The 19,492-nt window shown below is 37.5% G+C and overlaps 2 protein-coding genes across 3 annotated transcripts in view; one reads left to right on the top strand and one right to left on the bottom strand.

Annotated features, from left to right (window-relative positions):
- The window catches only part of CUNH1orf21 (chromosome unknown C1orf21 homolog), a 219,730-nt gene that overhangs the window by 114,826 nt on the left and 85,412 nt on the right, over positions 1–19,492 (top strand). For both annotated transcript variants that reach the window (XM_055319476.1, XM_055319477.1), the window contains exon 3: positions 2,791–2,885. In XM_055319476.1, the coding sequence (XP_055175451.1) occupies positions 2,791–2,885 (95 nt within the window). The remainder of the gene's footprint in view (positions 1–2,790; positions 2,886–19,492) is intronic.
- LOC129506041 (small nuclear ribonucleoprotein G-like) lies at positions 15,130–15,324 on the bottom strand. The gene has a single exon (XM_055319478.1). It carries the CDS (start codon positions 15,322–15,324, stop codon positions 15,130–15,132), a length of 195 nt encoding a protein of 64 aa, XP_055175453.1.

Here is a 19,492-nt window from a genome sequence, read left to right as displayed (position 1 = left end):
GTTGGCACATTGTTCTGCTGCCAGGATTCGCTGGCTTATATCGGTGGCTGTGCTAATTGCCTCCAGTGTGGGGCTTGATTAAGGGGGCCCAGAGTCCCACATTGATTCCCCTGTGCCTTAAACAAAAGGAAAACTGGATTTTTGTCTGGCTGTTTCACTGTCAGAACCCGAAATGCTCCATTCGTCTGCACAGAGGCTTGTTGGCGGGTGCCGTTCCTGACGGCTGCATCGCCATGGAAATGTGTGACACATTTGTTGATGAGTTGTCTGTTTCCAGATGGACATCTTCAATCCCAGCACCAGCCTTTGAGAAATTTAACAGACCATTTTTTAAGTATTTCCTTTGTACGAATTGTGGTTTTATCTAAGGGTCTTGCTGGCTTTTTTTGTTTTATACCACAATGGATTTTATTCAGTGTGTTGTGTAAGTAATAATGATAGGCCTGGCTTTGTAGTTGTGCCTGTTTGTTTTTTCTTTCTTTGTATCCTGCATTGTCCAGCCAGCCATGGTTGTTAATGACACACTAAAACCTATTTTCTTTCTGAACGGGTGATGATTCTGCCTTGATGTTTAAAAAAAAGTTTGGGATAATACTGCTTTGAAAGTCATGTTGCCAGCGGCTTTCCCATTTCATTGAAGAAAAATAGTAGGAAAAATATTAATAGTTTGTCTATTACTTTCAATTCAGTTGTGTTCCTGGAGGGTAAAAAAAGCAAATGAAGACTAACTATTGCTAGACTGCCCAGAGACAGTGGGCTGTGGCTTGGTGGATGGAGAGGATGGGGCGAGGCAAGGATGAATCTTCTCTAGGACAAATCCTTTGCTGTGCAGTGGGCAAAGTACCATCTTTCAGAAGGTTCGCCTTAGGTCCTAAAATGTGCTTTCCTCATCTTATCTGAGGACTAGGATCCTACAGACAGTCATAGAAATCCACCAAAATTATGTTTAAAAACTTTTGTGTGTGTGTGTAAAATTTATATTTAAATAATCAGAAATCATAAGTAATTAAGATCACAATTTAGTCAAGTGAAATGTTAATATTTATCCGAATGAACTATGTTTTACAAATATTAATGTCCCAAACTGACATTAGAGAGGTTATCTCTTTCATTTTTTACCTTTATTTTTATCTCTGCGTAATTGTACTGAAGGCATAATTTGTCAATGTCCTTTTTTTTTTCTTTTGGTAATTAACAAGTGCTTTTCTAACTTCTGAGTAAGTAATCCTTAATTAAATGTGTCTATTTTGTTAATTTACTTTCATTTTTTTCCCTCTTACTACTAAATTGGAATGTGAAATTCTTCTGTGTTGTGATTGCGGATCCGAGTCCACTGATTAACATTTAGGACTCGGTATTCCTGAAGGGCTCATTACTGTAACCTCACATCGGTCTTTCTAATTTCTTTAGAAAGAAGTAGAATCAATAACTATCTTGAATTGTCAGGTGGAAAAAACAATTGGCTTAGCCATGAACATGGAGTCTCATTCAGATACATGCTTTCATGTACTACTATCATAAGGATGATTTTGAAAAATATTTGAACAGTATAATTACTTGGCAAGATGTTACTTTAGCTAACATCTTTGGGGGTAGTGTGTTAAGGGGTAGTATGAGAAACCTGAAACTAGATAGAAAATAGTATTATAAATAATAAGGCAGGAAGTTATATACTTAGTCATTGTACCAAATTCATCACAAGCAGTAAGAAAATACATTACAACTTCCTGAACTGAAATATACACTTTCTTAGCGATAAGCGTCTTTCAGGTAGACCAGCGTAGGCATTATTCCATGCCATATACTAGGCAGCTGTCATTGTGTTGATGGGTGAAATTTTCCACTTGCACAATTTCAGTGATTTTTTTTTTCCCAACAAATTAGATTAAAGATGACTTGAAGTCACACCTATTTGGACCTTTGGGCTCCCAAGTCATTACCTGTTGACAGGACTCTGACGAAAACATCATTGTCATTACCAAACTGCTACCCTGGAGAGGAGCTTGTGCCACACATTCTCCAGAGTTCGTCCTGTGATGTGTATTTATACTGAGATTTACTGTACTCTCTCTCTCTCTCTCTCTCTGTCTCTCTCTCCTCTCTCTGGCTCTTATGAAGTCTAGATCCCATTACCTCGAGGGATATACCTATTAGATTCATTAGATACTGTGGCTCTTCATGCATGTGACTTTACAGAGAGATTGAAGTGTGTGTGGTGTGTGTGTGCTAGCATATGAAGTAAATGCAGACTATTCCACATTTAATATGGGGACCACAAATAGGAAAATTTTAATTCCCTATTGTTTGTATCTATTTTTTGATCAACTAAACTCTTTAATTGTAAACAATACCTTGTTTTTCCAAAAGAGGGAAATTAAGGTGTGAACATACTGCTGAAAGTTGCTGCCAGAGGCATTTTGAACTAGTGTTCTCATGGAGAAAAACTTCCTTAGACCATTATGTGGTATGCCTTGGTATGTATAGATTCCAGATAGTCTTTAGAGAGGGATGACCTGTGTTGCCTCTGCCACCATTTGCTTTCTGTGAAAGGACGAGGCAATGCCACGTTCATTAGCTGCCTTCATGGTGCTGAGCTCTTCCCAGTGGGCAGAGGAGAGCACCTCCTAAAAAAAGGCTGGTTAAACATATTCCAGATTGTTTCAAATGAACCACAGATAAAGGCTGCAGGGAAAAGGCTCCAACTGATGATGCTATTGGATTTTTTTTCACTGACAGTTTTCTACCATTGTGAAAAAGTTATAAAATGTCTTTTCTTTTTTTGGTGCTCAGATGAGTATAGGATCAAACCGGTGGAAGAGGTCAAATACATGAAAAATGGGGCAGAAGAGGAGCAGAAAATAGCAGCCAGGAACCAAGAAAACTTGGTAAGAATTGAATTTCTCAAATAACAATGAATTTTGGTGACACTGGTGACAATTGTAATAAAATCTGCACTGCATGTTTAAACTGTAACTTACACATTGGCACAAGATTTCTTGAAAATGCTATTGCTATTCATAGCTTGCCTGGAAGCGGCATGCTCATTCCTGTATCCTGTTTGTTTCTGAATAAGCCCCTCTTTAATCTTGATAGAGAATGCTCCAGGGGGAAATATTGCAAAATTATTAGCATCCTAAAATGGTTAAATTTAAAGTAGAAAGCATGAAGGAGTATTGAGATTTATGGTGTGTATGGGGGAACCAATATATTTTTTTCTTTTTCTCCACGTTTTTAAGTCTTCTTACCCAGTTAGAATGAACGGTTAAGCTTCATTACTCTGTTCATGGAGTGTTGTTGATAAAGTTGCCTTTGAGAGGAAAATGATGTACTTTTAAGTTAGGTCTCTATAAAAATAGTCCCTACTTCACATTCACAGTGTTAAAGGGTTTGAGGCTTCTGAGTGAATGTGAGAATAGCAATGATCTGAAACAGAAAGTTAGGAGGCCCTTTGTTTCATATGAATCAGTATGCATATTACACCTTAATGTTCCATCTCTGTGAAAACATTTAGTTAATGCCATATTAGCTGAATTCTTAAAAGACGTTACAGACCATTAAGAATGTGCATTTATTCAGTGTGTGCAAGCAAAATTGTTTTTATATCTTATTTTGGGATTAATTATTTGCTATGCTTTCACATTTGAGTGGATGTATTTTTAAGAAGCTTGAAACGTCATAAAGTGTTTTCACTTGACTTAAACTCTTTTTTTTCCATTATGTGCTTTGTTTTTGTTTTTATGATTTCTGCTACAGCAGAGGGAGTTGGCCAGTGCTCATGAGTTTCAGGCTGTCATTTTCCATGATACATTAATGAACATAATGGACTAATTCTTTCTCCTCTGTTCTTTTCTGAACGTCTGAACTATACTTTGAAACACTGAAGTGACCAGCAACTGACTATTTTAGATCATTGTAAAAGAGTTAAAATACTCTGTAATAAAATTTTGCTTTATAAATGGGACTTAGATTTAAGGTGTTGCTTGAGTCACAGAGATCACCTATGGTATATTTTAACATTAGCACTTAAATCTAGAAAACAACATCTATGACTAGTAGTGGGAGTTACTATGATCCAACTTTTTACATCAATTTTTTCTAACTTTGAATAGATAAATAGAAGGCCCAAGGAGTTGAAGCATCAGTTGGTATTTTTCTACTTCATTTTACTGAAAATCAGATTTTGTCCTTGCTTGGTATAATTTCAGCTTGAGTTATAAATCCCATCTTTAATATTTCCATTGGAAACTAAAGAGACACTGGTGTTCAGGCTAGTAGTGGCTGTTCCTTGGATCTAACAATAGAATCTATCCCTACTTTGCATACTTATATCTCTGAAATCCTATATCTTACAGCATGTGAGTTTTTCTTCAATATGCCCTCATCATATTTAAAGCTGATACACCTTTTACCTTCTTTCTAACTTCTCATTCTCCTAACTCCTCAGTGCCAGTATATTCTTTTCCAGAACTTGACCTGCAGACTGAATAAAAATTCAAAAAGAGAGAAATTTCTGGTTTGGGGTTTTTTGTTGTTTTTTGTTGTTGTTGTTTTGTTTTATTTTACTCTTAGTGACAACCCCCATTCCCCTTTTCTGCCAACCAATCAGTCCAGACCACCAACAGGCATTTTTAAAGGATGTGCAGACTTGCCTGGAGGTTGGGGAGTAAGTGACTATCTTTGATTCTGAGATTTCTACACAGCTTTCCAAAATGAAGTGATTTTTCATTTATCTGATAGTATATTATCTTTGTCATCTGATCCATCCTTTGGGATACATAATCAACCATGCATGTTGTTTGAGAAAACTAATAGCCTCCTAAATTTGAAGCTTACATTGAGGTGGATGAAATAGGTTTAACAATTCTTTATTTTTCCATCCATTAAAATAATCTAAAAGACAAGAAGTTCTTGTTTTGGTATTTTTAGAAGGTTTTTTTTTTCTTTTTTTTTTCTTTTTACTCAAACTGTTAAAATTAAGAGGCTCAGCAAACTCAATCCAGATAGTATGGCATGATGATGACAGTCGTGGGCTCTAGAGACAGAAAACTGCCTGGATTCAAATGTCAGCTCTGCCACTTGCTCACGGTGGGGTCAAGTTACTTCACTTCTCTGCCCCTCCTGCCCATCAAGTGGGGAAAGAGTGCCTCCTGGGGCTGTGGTGAGAACTACATAAGATGAACATTATAAGACCTGGAGTATAAAACCTGGCATATGATAAACACCTAGTAAGAGTTAGGTGTTATCATATAAAACAAAAGGAAAAGAATGTTAGAGTCATCGTTCCTTTCCCCTTTTTTTATGTTAACTGGTGAGAAGTTTCTAAATGAGTCATTTAGGTTAATGCTAGTATTCACATATTTTGAAAAATCTTTCTTGGGAACTACAAAGTTATTTAAACAAATATGTTTTGATCACCTATTACATACAAAGCCCTTATTTGTATCAAGAGGCTCAGCAATACTTAAAGTCACTGTCCTCAATGAGCTTACAGCAAAGTTTAGAGAACAGTTCAGTTCCCACAAATATTTTATTAATTGCTTCTAGGTACAAGGCTCTGTACTAGACCGCAGAAAAATACAAAATAAGGAAACCACTGACCCTTACCTGAAGGTGCCTCATGGTAGTAAACAAGGTAAATACCAAATGACTATGAATAAAACAGGATTAAATACATAAGTAAATACATAAATCAAGCAAAATTGATTCCAAGAAGGCAGTACAAAATGCGGCTGATATATCAAAGGAGGCAGAGATCTTGGCTGTTTGGGTGTCAGGACCTATTTCACAAAAGAGCAAGTGTAAGGTTGTCCCAGGCAGAAGTGATGGAGCTGGAAAATGCAAGGTGTATTTAATGAAAGACATGTAATCCTGTTTGATTGAGGAGTGGGTGGGAGGAGGAGAAAGTGTCAGTAGGATAGCAGTGGGAAATTATAATCAAAATGTGGATAGGATATTCTATAGAGCCTTGATGTCCAGCTGAGAGTCTGAAATGAATCCCATGGATCATAGGGAGCCTTTGAAGGTTTCAAGCAAAGGATTGACAGAATGAGATTATGAATCAGGAAAGTTTACATGGCAGCAGTGGGTGTCATATGGATTAGGGTGGGGAGCCCCTGTTGGAGATCATTTATAATAGCTTTTTGCAAGAGACGGTGAGCCTGAAAGCAAAGTGGTGGCAGAGAGAACAGAAAAGATTTGGATAAAGTTGTAGTTGAAGCAAGATTTGACAGCTTACAATAGATGTTAAAAGAAGAGAGAATAATCAAGATCGTGTAATGCCAATGGCAACTGATAAATGTGAGAATAAATAGTGACCTCAACAAAGTGGGAAAATCACTTAGGAAGATTGGGTTTGATAAAGATACAAGATGTTTGTTCCTTTCCCCCCTGTCATTCATTCGTTATTCATTCTTGCCCACCCTTAAAAATATCACATTGTAGTTTGCAAGAGAGAAAGTTAAGCCACTGATCACACAAAAAAGTAAGAGAATGCCTCTACCACCAGGGTCCTTAGACTCTGCTTTGGACGACACAAGAGGTGCATCAGATATATATCTCACCCAAGAGAGCTCACTTTCTGGTAGCAGATAGAAGAAGGCATGTGACCTGAATGGCTATAATAATCTAAGGTAAATTGTGAATGTAGAGGTTGGTTTTGAGTAAGCAAAGCCATAGGAATTTGGAGAACATCCGTGTGGAGGAATCTAGCAAAGGAAAAACATGAGGGTGTGGAGCTCAGGATCACTGCCTGGAACACGTTAGGTGTTCAGAGTATATATATATTTTTGCTGGAATGGATGAATGAACGAATAAATGAATGAAGAGTAGTTGGACCTCTATGTCACAGTAGTTGACACCTAGTAGTTGCTCAGTAGTATTTAGATCTCCAGTTGCTCTAGCCCTTTGGCTGAAGTTTCTATGGGTGGAGGAGATTGTGCTGGTTTTCTGAGGGTGATAATGAATCCTTTGTATGTTAGTCATTTATGTATTCTCAGTGCAAAGATGTGCATTTATCCCCAATTTCATCATTATTAGACATCTGTATATTTCACTTTACTTCTCTCAGACTTTAATTTGTTCTTCAGGAAGGTGATGTGAAATTGTTGCATTGGCTTTGATTATATATAGATATATATCAATCTAGATCCGAGCTTCGTTGTTTCTAGTTTTATAATTTTGGTCAAAATCCAAAACTTCTGAACTTTTCAGTTCATCCTCTGGAGCTTGGTAATAGCAAAATGACTGAGGTATTAGAAGAAACATAGACAAATAGGTTTAGAATCTTAGCAAAGGGAGGTTTTCTTAAACAAGACATAGTAAGCTAAAGCTAAAAAGAAAGAAAAATCATTTATTTCATTAGATTAAAACTAGGAGCGCCTGGGTGGCTCAAAACCTTGTTAAATATTTATGGGACTCCTGGGTGGCTCAGTGTTGAGCGTCTGCCTCCAGCTCAGGGTGTGATCCTGGGGTTCCAGGATCAAGTCCCACATAGGGCAACTGCAGGGAGCCTGCTTCTCCCTCTACTTATGTCTCTGCCTCTCTCTGTCTCTCATGAATAAATAAATAAAGTCTTAAAAAAATATTAAAATTAAATACTTCCATGAAATAGAATAACTATAAAAAAAGTAGTTAATAGATAGGTTACAGCCTGAGAGAAAATGTTTATGACCTATAAAAGGCAAAAGATTAATTAATATCTGAGACTTAGAACACTTGTAAATAATTAAGAAAAAGATAATTCATGAGAAAAACAGGTATATGCAATGAACAGAAACAGATGGTTCACAGTAGAGGATATTGGGCAGTAAGCATATGAAAAGATGTTCCACATCATTGGTACAGTGGAGACTCTTTTATCTAACTCCCTGCCTTAGAAGACTGTCATAAATCCCCTTGCGAAAGATGCTGACTGCAGCCCTCGGCGTGCTCGCCTGGATGGCTCGTGGGCTACTCTCTAGAACACGCCTGTGCTTGCGCTCCCTCAGTAAAATATGTTTTCCAAGAGCCTGTGTGATGGTTCCGAAACCTGTTTATACTGGTTGAATGTCATTGTAATTATGTAATTTATTAAGTAATATATAAACCACTGAAACCAAGTGTGGAAAGAGAGCTGTTTCATTGAAAATTAAATTAAATGCTTTAGAAAGTCTTGATGAAGGCACATGACTAAAAAGCTTGCTGTTAAATTAAATTAAATTAAATTAAATTCTGCACTCAAATTATTTCACAACGTCTTTGCATTCTTGCTTCAGTTAAGAAACCAAACCAGGGAACCTTAGATGTACGTTATAAGGCTGTGGTTTGTACAGGGGTGCATGTGGAGCTTTGTGTGTGGTTCCTTACCTAAGGGAGAAGCCTTATTCGAGGAAATGAGCATCTATGCATTTTAAAATAAAATCATATGCTTATTGTAGATTTACAGTTTTAGGTTGCCCTGCTTTAACTCACTTTACCATTTAATTACCACTCCGGATGGTATTGCCTAATATAACTTTTATTTTAATCAGGGAAATGCAAATTAAAACATGATTCCTTAGACTGGCAAAAATTTGAAGCTTAATACTATCAGATTTTGGCATGGTTATAGGAAAATATGTATTCACATAACAGTGGCAGACATCTTAGAGGACACTGTAGCAGTATCTATTTTTTTAAAATTTTTATTTATTTATGATAGTCACAGAGAGAGAGAGAGGCGGAGGGAGAAGCAGGCTCCATGCACCGGGAGCCCGACATGGGATTCGATCCCGGATCTCCGGGATCACGCCCTGGGCCAAAGGCAGGCGCTAAACCGCTGCGCCACCCAGGGATCCCAGCAGTATCTATTAAAATTTAAACATGCACACCTGTGACCCAGGACTTCCACATCTTGGTATCCACCCAAAGAAGCTGCCCATGTGCATGAGGAAGCTTGCACAAGACTGTTCACTTAAGCATCGTTTCTATTGAAAAATGGAAAATAGCTTTCATTCTTGTCAGTAGGAGAATGGTACAGCTGTAATTATTTGTATGATTTAAGTTAATTTTTTAAAAACATTTATTGGGATACCTGGGTGGCTCAGCAGTTAAATGTCTGCCTTTAGCTCAGGGCACGATCCCAGGATCTGGGATCTAGTTCCATATCAGGGTCCCTGCAAGGAGCCTGCTTCTCCCTCTGCCTATGTCTTTGCCTGTCTTTTTTTTTTTTTTTTTTTAAGATTTATGTATTTATTCATGAGAGATACACAGAGAGAGAGGCAGAGACATAGGCAGAGGGAGAAGCAGGCTCCCTGCAGGGAGCCCTATGCGGGACTCCCAGACCTGGGATCACAACCTGAGCCAAAGGTAGACACTCAACCACTGAGCTACCCAGGTGTCCCTGAAGTTAATTTTTTTAAAAGGAGAATAATAAAAGCAAAATTTGAATTTTGAACTTGGGAATGTGTAATGTAAGTGGGATTATGTCATTTTCTCATTATCTTTAAGATCCCCAATTTTCTGTCATTCTCTGACATTGATAAACAAAAGGCAGTTAGAAGAAAGCTCAGGGATCATCCAGCTTTGTTTATGTAGCTTAACTGTTTTACATATAAATAATTTAAAGGTAAATTACTCCAGACATCACAGTATTCAGTCCCTTCCTTCTCCAAAGCAAATATCTTGACTAATGAAAGACATTCCAGTCTGAGTTTTAAAGTGCTTCCTCTTACTATTTACTAAAACATTGTGTCGTTTTCCTTAACATCTGTCCTTCGTAAGCTATTTCCCCTTAGGAGTTAATAAATTCTTTGATTATGGAGGGTTTTTTAAAATATGTATTTCCCTAAATTTACATATATGTCAATGGCTTTTGATTCACTATTTCTAGATATCTTTGTGTAAGTGAGAACATTCTTGTCTATCCAGTGTCCTAGCTCATGGTGGAGTGAGCTTTTGACGTCATCCTTATCCATAGGGTTGAGGACTGATTTGAAACATGCTTGTCTAAGTCATCACTTCCTGAGTACAATCAAATTGTGATATAAAAAGAATGTTCTAATATGTTTTAGCAGGAAAGGAGAGTGGAATCAAACTTTAGGTGTGGCTACATCCTCCTCCTGCTTGCTGAGTTTGAGAGAGCTCCCATATGTATTTCCAGTGCATTATATTTCCAGTAAATGTCAGAGCAACCAGTTACAGAACTGAAAACTTGGCGATTAGGAGACATCTTTGAGTAAAGGAAATGCTCTAGAAGCTGGTGAGAACTCTTTTTGGAGCAGTGATTTCCAGCTGGCGAACACTGGCAAGTGGCCCTGCCCCACTGCTAAAGGAGTTCTCTGTAGGCAGCTAGTGTTCTCCAAAGCACTGTATGGATAGACAGTCCAAAACCAGGGAAGAGTCTGTGATTCCATTTGTAACTGTAGATCACTAGGAGGGCTAAGTGCTTAAGAACCAGTCACTATATCACTCTAAATAGGTGATAACTTAGGTGAATGAATATTATAAACATTAAATTAATAATGTTTATTATACTAAGATATAGACATTCCAATGAAGACGTTCTCCTAGTTGGGACCTCTTTTAAGAATCAATTTAAATTATTCTTTTTAACAAATACAACCATGGTTACTTCTGTGACTCCACAGAGCAGCTAATATAGTAACAAAAAACCATGACTGAATTATCCCAATTTCGCAAGTCATTTAAACATTCTTACCACTCTTGGGAATAAGGTAAAAGAAACTGACAAGAGTAAAGCTGATATTCCAGACAAAGGGTCAAACTCTGTGAAGTACCTCTTCTCTCTCCCCTTTCTCCTTCCAAGTACAGGTTGGTTTGGAGCTCACTCAGGCTGGGGCTGGAGTTGGGTGGGTTGCGGGGGGTGTGGGGACATCTGGACTTGAGGTAGAGAATTTCTGGTTTATGGAAATTAGATAGGACTCAGGGTTCCCAAGCCAAAGTAAAGATGGAGAGTGGTTTGAGGGTATCTGACTTTAGACAAAGAGAACCTCTTCCTAGAGCAGCTTCGGAAACAATCACTTGAGCACTTGACCTCTCCCTGAAGTTCACCTTCTAACTCAAGGATCCCATTCTCATTCCCTCTTCTCCCACGCACATGATGTTGACATCAGCCTCTGGTTCTTCCACAGAATTAGAGGATCACCTAAACCTTTTAGTTTCTTAAGGGAATAACAGCTGTTATGAGTGGAGGGTTTGGGTAGTATTCTCTTTTACTATGTTTGTTGTGGCTTGAAAGGAATAGGGGAAAGAGTGCTACCTCGTCATCTTTCTTGGAAGACATCCTTTTTCCAGCTAGCCTTTTTGTGGTACCTGAGCCCGGTACATTCAAGGTTTTAACAGATTTTGCTGGCACTGTGATAATTTGTTTTAGAGTAGAACAGAAGAGTGTATGTAATTCTTTAAGGATGAGGGATTTGTCGAATCAGCCTTCTAAGTTTCAAGTGTTGTACAGAGGCACAGTTCCTGATTCAGGAACAGAATATTATAAGAATAAAAAGAATGTCCACCAAAGTGCTTTGTAAACATAAAGCCCAATGCAAATTATAGTGATTATTTTTGTTACTAGTTGAAAGGACACCTGGATGCAATTCTAAGGTTAGTTGTTATTCCATGGTAGAAACACAAGTAAGGCACAGTGTATATCATCATAGCACCTTTCACTCTCCCACCAAGAAGTGGCATCAAAGTATATACTCAGAGTAGATACAGAAATCAATGAATCAAAGGTGGGTTTTAGAGCAACTACCGTAATCATTCAAATAGCCAGCATAGCAAACCATGACTGAAATCCTATTTCAAATGGCTTTTTTTCTTTCCCATATTAATGCAGTGAACTGACCATATGCAGATGAACAGTATTAGGGCCCTGGTACAATGTGTTTCTTGAGTAAATCCGTATTTCAATGGATTCAATTCTCCCTGGCAGCTAGGCATTGTCTGGGGCACTGAAAGAATATGAAGATTGGCGAGGCATGGTTGTTAACTCTCAGGAAACTCCAGGAAACAGACAGATAGATATACTGTAAGTCTCTAATAGAGGCTTTTGAAGTCTTTGGGGAGAACCAGAATGGAGTGGGGGACCTTTATGGGATATCTAAGAAGATTCACAGAGCTGGCATTGCAGCAGAGCCTTGAGTGGAAAGCAGGCTTTCATTGGCAGATGAGATTGGGAAGGGGATTTCAAGCAACAGAATAATGAGAGCCAAGCACAGAGACACGGCATGAATAATGAGTGGGCTGGGAAGCTGATGGAGTGCGTTGTGAAGTGTTTTGGTTAGTTGGTGTGTTTTAGCTGGGTTTTTCTGTTTTTGTTTTTGTTTTGTTTTGTTTTCCGTCACCACATTAATTTCTGCTTTACAGAGCGCCACATGCTTTAGCCAGTTTGCAGCATTTGTAACTAGAGAATAAACAGACCTCTGCTCCTCTAATTTAAAGATGCAGGGTGTTGATAATGACTTCCCTTTTCTCAGTATTGTTGCAAAATGTGATTGCTTTTAAATATGCTTTCCTCTGATGCAAGGTGCCGTCTAAGAGTTGTTGAACGTAGTTACTTTTGACCTTTGCTTGCCCAGTAAAGGATAGCTTCTAATTTGTCCTCTGGAACTTCCCCCGTGTAACTTTCAAAAGTACAGCCAACACAAATAGGACCTTAGAGTTCGAGTTTTGGCCTCTTCTGCAAGAGCAGTACCCTGATATTCAAATAGAAAGCAGGAAAGGAGCCCTCTTCAGAGCTTGATTCTGTTTGACCCCCATGGTCATTCTAGATACTGGATTTATTCATCACACCGAAACATAAGCATTTTTTACCCAAGTGGCTCAATTCTAACCACAGAGTGAGGGGAAATAAATGACATTTGAGAGAGCCACCAAAGTCTCCACCACGGTTATTAAAGTATCTGGAGCAAAAACACAGTGGTGTGCCTTTTCTGCAGGTTGTTCATATTTCTCTCTTATCTCTTATGCTGTACTAAAAATAAAATCAAAGCATATACGTTTTACTCATCAGTTGGCAAACTCAGTGAGGTAACACCACTCGAAATTAATTATTTATGCCCTGGAGATGAGAGTATCAAAAATACATAGTAATGTTTCTGAGTCTGGGCTTTGATAAGTCTCTCTCTCTCTCTCTTTTTGTGGACTTTATTTGTGAGCAAATAACACCCAGTATTAACAGAGGTACGGGATTTGCTTACCACGTGATTTGTTTTTATAAAGTTCCCAGTAATTCTAACAATAGATGTTATACCTGTCATTCGGAAAAGATGGGAATAAATAACCAGGCATAAAAAATTCATACTTCATCTTTGGAGGGAGGAGAATGTATTATTTTAGCTTGTCAACATTATAGTAAATATATGAAGATGCCATTGTAACTGCCTGCTTTGTGTTCATGGTAAGTCTAATTCAATTTATTTCCTCTGTACTTTGTGTGATAAGAGATGCCAAATTTCCTCCTTCTTTGAAAATTAAAACAATGGATAATGACGGTGATACTTTCTGAAATGTAATGAGCAGACCCAATTTTTTTTTTTTTTGTTCCTGTCAATGTGTGATGGTATACTACAGATTTTCATTTACTGACAGACTTCTCCTAACTAGATCGCTTCAGGGCTTGCTTAATTGGAGAAAAACCTTTTTTTTATATATATACTTTATGGATCTGTACAGTTGAGGGCACTTAGACCAGAAACAAGATAGGAGTCTGTTGATTGGAACTGGAAAATTAAGTAAAGACTGGTCTCAGAAATAAAGCAGAAGGTTCATTATTAGAAGTGAGATACAGCAGCACTGACATGAATCTGAGTTTCTCAAATGCTAAGCCGGGTTCCTTGACTTCTCCTGAAAAGGAATGTCAGGGAACACAAGCTGTGAGGAAAGAACAGAGAATCTCATTATAGTGAAATGCTTCACAGTCTGTGTTGATGCCTTAACATTCACAGCGTGTAAGCTCATGTCAAAGAATCAGCTGGCTGGGAGCTGGCTGGTGGGCTAATAAAACAAGATAAACAATACATAGTATTGAATTTGGTTGAATCCTGTTAGCCCCTTATCTAATTGTACTTTTTAAATTAACTTTTTCATGATTATATATGTGTTGCTTGAATTACTTTAAAACATTCTTGGGAAACACAGAAATGAATATCAATAAATAAAATCAGTCATAAATTGTATAATAACTTTATGATTTATGCCTTATATACGTATACATTTTTTTTCTGAACAATATGGATTCAGATCTCTTACAAAACTAAACATAGTCTCAACATGTATCCAGCAATCACAGCCCTAGAAAAACTATGTTCAAGGGCACCTAGCTGGCTCAGTCAATAGAACGTGTAACTCTTGATCTTGGGGTTGTAAGTTCAAGCCCCACATTGGGTGTAGAGATTACTTGAGAAGAAATAAAATCTTAAAAAAAAAAGAAAGAAAGAAAACTATGATTAAGCAAAAACCTTCATGTGAACATTGATAGCAACTTTATTCATAATCACCAAAACAACTAGAAGAAAGGAAGATGTCTTTTAAGGGGTGAATGAACAAACTAGTACATCCATACAATGAGATACTATTCAATGATAAAAAGGAATGAGCTACCATCCGTGCAAAAACATGAATCTTATGTGCATATTGCTAAGTGAAAAAATCTAGTCTGAACAATATATACAGTATGATTCTACCTATATGATATTCAGAAAAAGGCAAAACCATAGAGGTGTGGTAAACAGATCAGTAGTTTCCAGGAGTTTATGGGAAAAGGAAGATTGATTATGTGAATCAGAGGGGATTTTTTTTTTTAAGTATAGTTGTCATATGTTATATTACTTTCGGGTGTACAACATAGTAATTCTACAATTCTGTGTATTGCTCAATGTGCACCAGGATAAGTATAGTCACCATCTGTCACTATACAATGTTATAACAATGTATTACAATGTTTCTGACTATGTTCTCTGTGCTGTACTTTTCTTTTGACTACTATAAAAGTTTATTTAACAAAAAAGTTCAATATGAAGATGTATACAACGTGATTTTTATATTGTAGTAAAACAGGTACTATGGACAAGGGACATATGGAAGCAGTTGGTGTCTTTTGAGGAACACACCCATTGTTTATAGTCATTCCAAAGCTTCTAATATGATACTATTTCCTCATATTGCCACCATTCCACTATTGTTCTCTTGCCCACTAGTTGCCATTTCCACACATTCATCCATGTGAATATGTTCACAAATGGATCGAACCCCCGGCAATATTCCTTGGACGTGTCTGCCACCATTTAATTTCAATGATAATTTCTTGTCCATAAATTTTTCAACTGAGGAAGGTGAGCTTTGCCTACTCATCAAGCTCAAAGATACCTCCTATGCTGTACTTTTTATCTCTTTATGTCTTACCTATTTTATAAGTGGAAGTTTGTACCTCTTAATTTCCTTCACTATTTTGACCATCCCCACAACTCTCCATCCCCCTCCCCTCTGGCAACCACCAGTTTGTTCTCTGTACTTATGAGTCTGTTCACAGGGGATATTTTAAGGTAGTGAAACTATTCCTTATAATAAACTGTAATGGTAGATACATGACACTCTGCATTTGTTAAAATGCATAGAGCACTACAACAAAGAGAGTGAACTTTAATGTTTATAAATTAGAAAAAAAGACATGTAGGAAGTCACAGAATCCCAGAGTAGAATATAGACTGACAAAGGAATCTAATAACAGTATTATAAATACATGAAATAACCTCCCTGAAAATGGTGGAGGGAAATGTGCTGACCTAAGTAACCTTGGAAATGAATGGAATCTGTCAAAACTATAAGTAAAAGTAACTGTATATAAAGCACTATACTCTTACTGTGGAGCTAAGAGTTAACAATTCTAAAAGCACTACAATTAATTAGTAGTGGCTGGATAGTGGAGCCAGGTTTCTTCTCACTGTTGGAGTGAGAGGTTGTAAAAACACAAAGGAAGCATCCTATGGCAGGACACCTGGGGTAGCTCAGTCAGTGAAGCACCTGACTCTTGATTTTGGCTCAGGTCATGATCTCAGGGTCATGAGATCAAGCCCCACTTCGCACAGAGCCTCCTTGAGATTCTCTCTCTCTCCCTTACTCCTCCTCCTGTTCACTCTCTTTTTCTAGGGGGAAATAAAAAGAGACACATCCTGTGGCAATGGATCAGAGTTGGAGACATCAGTGTGAATTGATAGCCTAATGGAGATACAGATGGACATGTGTAGAAATATTAATAGCTATGTGTAAATACACATACACGAGTGCACCTGCATATATTTGTGTATGTATACACATGTAGATACATGTGATTATAAATGTATATGCACATGTAGAGATGTGTACACACACACACACACACACACACACACACACACACACACACTTTCTTGCTCTGTCAGCTAAGAGGACCTAGAAGCAATGATACCCCAGTAGCAACAAGCATACCCGCTTGTGTCTAGTACAATTCTGGAAAAAAAGGAACCAAGACTCCTTAGGTAAATGGCTGAAATTATGAGTCAGGTACTTAAACGACTGAGCCACCCAGGTGCCCCTGTGGCCCTAGTTCTTGTAATGGAAATCTCTGAGAGTAGCAGGAAAAGGAGAGTTCACCCAGTTTCTAACTCGAGAATCAGTGGAAACTTCATTTGGCCATAGTTGGCATAATAAATGAACGAATGCGCCCTTATATAACTTTTCAGGACTTAATAAACTAGAGAGGGGAACACATTCACCATGTGGACAAATTACTTTGTCTTTTTTAGGAGTTCTTTAAAAGATTCAATGAAAGTACTGTTGTTGTGAAACTCCATTATTTAGCAAAATGGCAATAATTTTTAAATCTTATTGTTAGAGTTAATGACAGAAAACTTGAGTTAACCAAATTGCCCCAGGAATGGAGTGTGCTAATCAAGCAACCATAATTTCTTTATTCTTGCCTTGTTATTGAACAGTTTTTAAAATATATATATATCTATATATATATTTGCCCTCTATTTATAAGGGCAAGATTTTAAATAGTAGTAAATTTTTCTTTCATGATTCAGTATATTGCCTGCCAATATAAGGTCATTGTTAAAGGTCATTGTTAAAACAAACAAAAACCAAGCAGTAGCTCCAGAGGCTGAAGAGATTTGACAGACTCTGTGCTGGCCTTCTGACAGCCCCTAGGAAAAAAGAGTTTATTTTTTATCTAAACATTATTTTCTCTTATACCTAACCTTCAGGAATTTTTAGAACATCCTTCTGTTCCCAGCATTTTATTCTCTTTCTTGGGATCATTAGTGCTGAATTCTCTCTTATCAGCTCAGGTGGAATTTGGTAAAATTCCAAAAAGTAAATAGTAAATTTACTTTTAAATTTAAATCAAGTTATTGGCATTCTGAGGCTGTTCAGTGACTAAATCTTGTTTGGCTATTGCTTTGAAAAAGGAGAATAGTTTGACAGCATTATGGTAAACTGACTCCATATTTTCTAATCATTTTGCCAAGAACCCATTCTATTTTTTTCTTTCTTTTTTAATATTTTATTTAAATTCAATTGACTAACATATAGTATAACACCCAGTGCTCATCCTATCAAGTGCCCTCTGTAATGCCCATCACCCAGTTACCTCATCCTCCCTGCCCTATTCCCCTGCTGCAACCCTTTATTTGTTTCCCAGAGTTAGGATTCTCTCATGGTTTGTCTTCCTCTCTAGTTTTCCCCTACTCAGTTTCCCTCCTTTCCCTTATAATCCCTTTTACTGTTTCTCATATTCCACATGTGAGGGAAACCATATGATAATTGTCTTTCTCCAACTGACTTATTTCATTCAGCATAATACCCTCCGGTTCCACCCACATCAAAGCAAATGGTAGGTATTCATTCTTTCTGATGGCTGAGTAATATTCCATTATATATATATATACCACCCCTTCTCCCACTGTTTTCTTGACAAAATATCAGCTTTGAATACCTCTGTATGCCAAATTTATTGAGAAGTAGCCCAAAATATAAAAATGTTTATGTAGACACATTTTCATAGTCCCTCGATTCTTTATAGAAATAACCCTCACCCTAGAAAATTACTTAGCCACCACTTAGGGTATGTGTGAGATTTTAACATATCCTCTGCCCCCAAAATCTACTCGCAATTGCTTTAAAGAAATAGTTGCTTCATTCTAGAAGAAAACCAGCACACTGTTTTTACTATCTACTGTGTAACAAGCCTCTCCAAAATGCAGTGTCTTAAAATAATAAGTTATTATTATGTCACGGTTCTGTGGATTAACTGAGTTCAGCTAGACAGATCCTGCTTAAGATCTCTCACACAACTTTCATTTAGGTGCTGGCTTACGTTGCAGTTATCGTAAGGCTTGGCTGGGCTGGATGTTCAAGGTGGCTCCTTCATAGGGCTGGCAATTGATGTTGACTGAGCTCAACTGGGGCCATCAGCAAATGACTTTTCCACATAGCTTGGGTTTCTCACAACATCGTGGTCTGAAGATAGTAGTCATGCTTCTCATCATACAACTGGCTTCCTAGAAGCAGTAGTACTTCTTCCCATTCTGTTTGTTAGAGCAGTCACAGAGCCTGCCCATATCCAAGGGAGTGGAAAAATAGCCTTCAACTCTTGTTGGGAAAGTAGCAAAGTTTCATGGCAGAGGAGCACCAGAAACAGGAGATACTTGAAGCAGCTATCTTTGGGAACTGCAATCTGCTGCAACCACCAGCCTGTTCAAATTTCAGGATGGGGAAGGACCACTTTCTGTGAAAAGCATGATGGACAATCCCACTGATTTCAGATTGAAAATTTAGATCATGTCCTTAGATCTATTTTTTATTCTGAAAGAAAAGCTGACAGAGAAACACATTTACCTCATGCTTGTGTCCTGAGGTAGACACCTTTGTAAGTACCAGATTATACCCAAAGAGCTAAATGTATCTAATCCAGGGTGACAGACAAACAAAAACCAGTTCTGTTATTCTTAAGGTCTTCTCAGATACAGGCTAACTTCAGTAATGAGCCCAGAAGAAGCAATCTAACACCAAACCTAGCCAAGCTACTTTCTAACCAGATGACCTTACTCAAACTCCATATGCCTTGATCCCTTATCTATAAAATAAGAAAAATGATTTATACTTTCCCGGACTGTTTTGAGGAATAAAGTAAGTGATCTTTTAAAATGGAGTCTCCTAACTAATTTCAATTTTTAGTCTATTTTCCCAATGTGATGGTTGATATTGGGTCATTGTGTTTAAAGTGGAAGATTGCCATATTAGTCTTAATGTCTAAATTTCAAGTTTAAATTAGTTCATATTATTGGAATTTAAGAAAGAATAAATAAAGTGTATTTATAGTACAAGTAAAAATGTGTGTTTAACTAGAATTTGTCATCACTCATTAATGAGGAAAAACTGTGTCTATCTCTAGCGGCCCTCTTGTCTCAAGAGTCTGCTAATTAGCTAAATGTTTGGCATATCTCAGTAACCCTATAGCCTGCATAATTAAAATTAGCTT

The sequence above is a fragment of the Nyctereutes procyonoides genome, unplaced genomic scaffold (assembly GCF_905146905.1).
Source record: "Nyctereutes procyonoides isolate TBG_1078 unplaced genomic scaffold, NYPRO_anot_genome, whole genome shotgun sequence".
Classification (NCBI taxonomy): Eukaryota; Metazoa; Chordata; class Mammalia; order Carnivora; family Canidae; genus Nyctereutes; species Nyctereutes procyonoides.
This window is presented reverse-complemented; position numbering and strand designations above follow the sequence as displayed.

Excerpts from the sequence above, each read along its gene's own strand:
- LOC129506041 (XM_055319478.1), bottom strand. The coding sequence starts at position 15,324 with ATGAGTAGGCAAAGCTCACCTTCCTCAGTTGAAAAATTTATGGACAAG.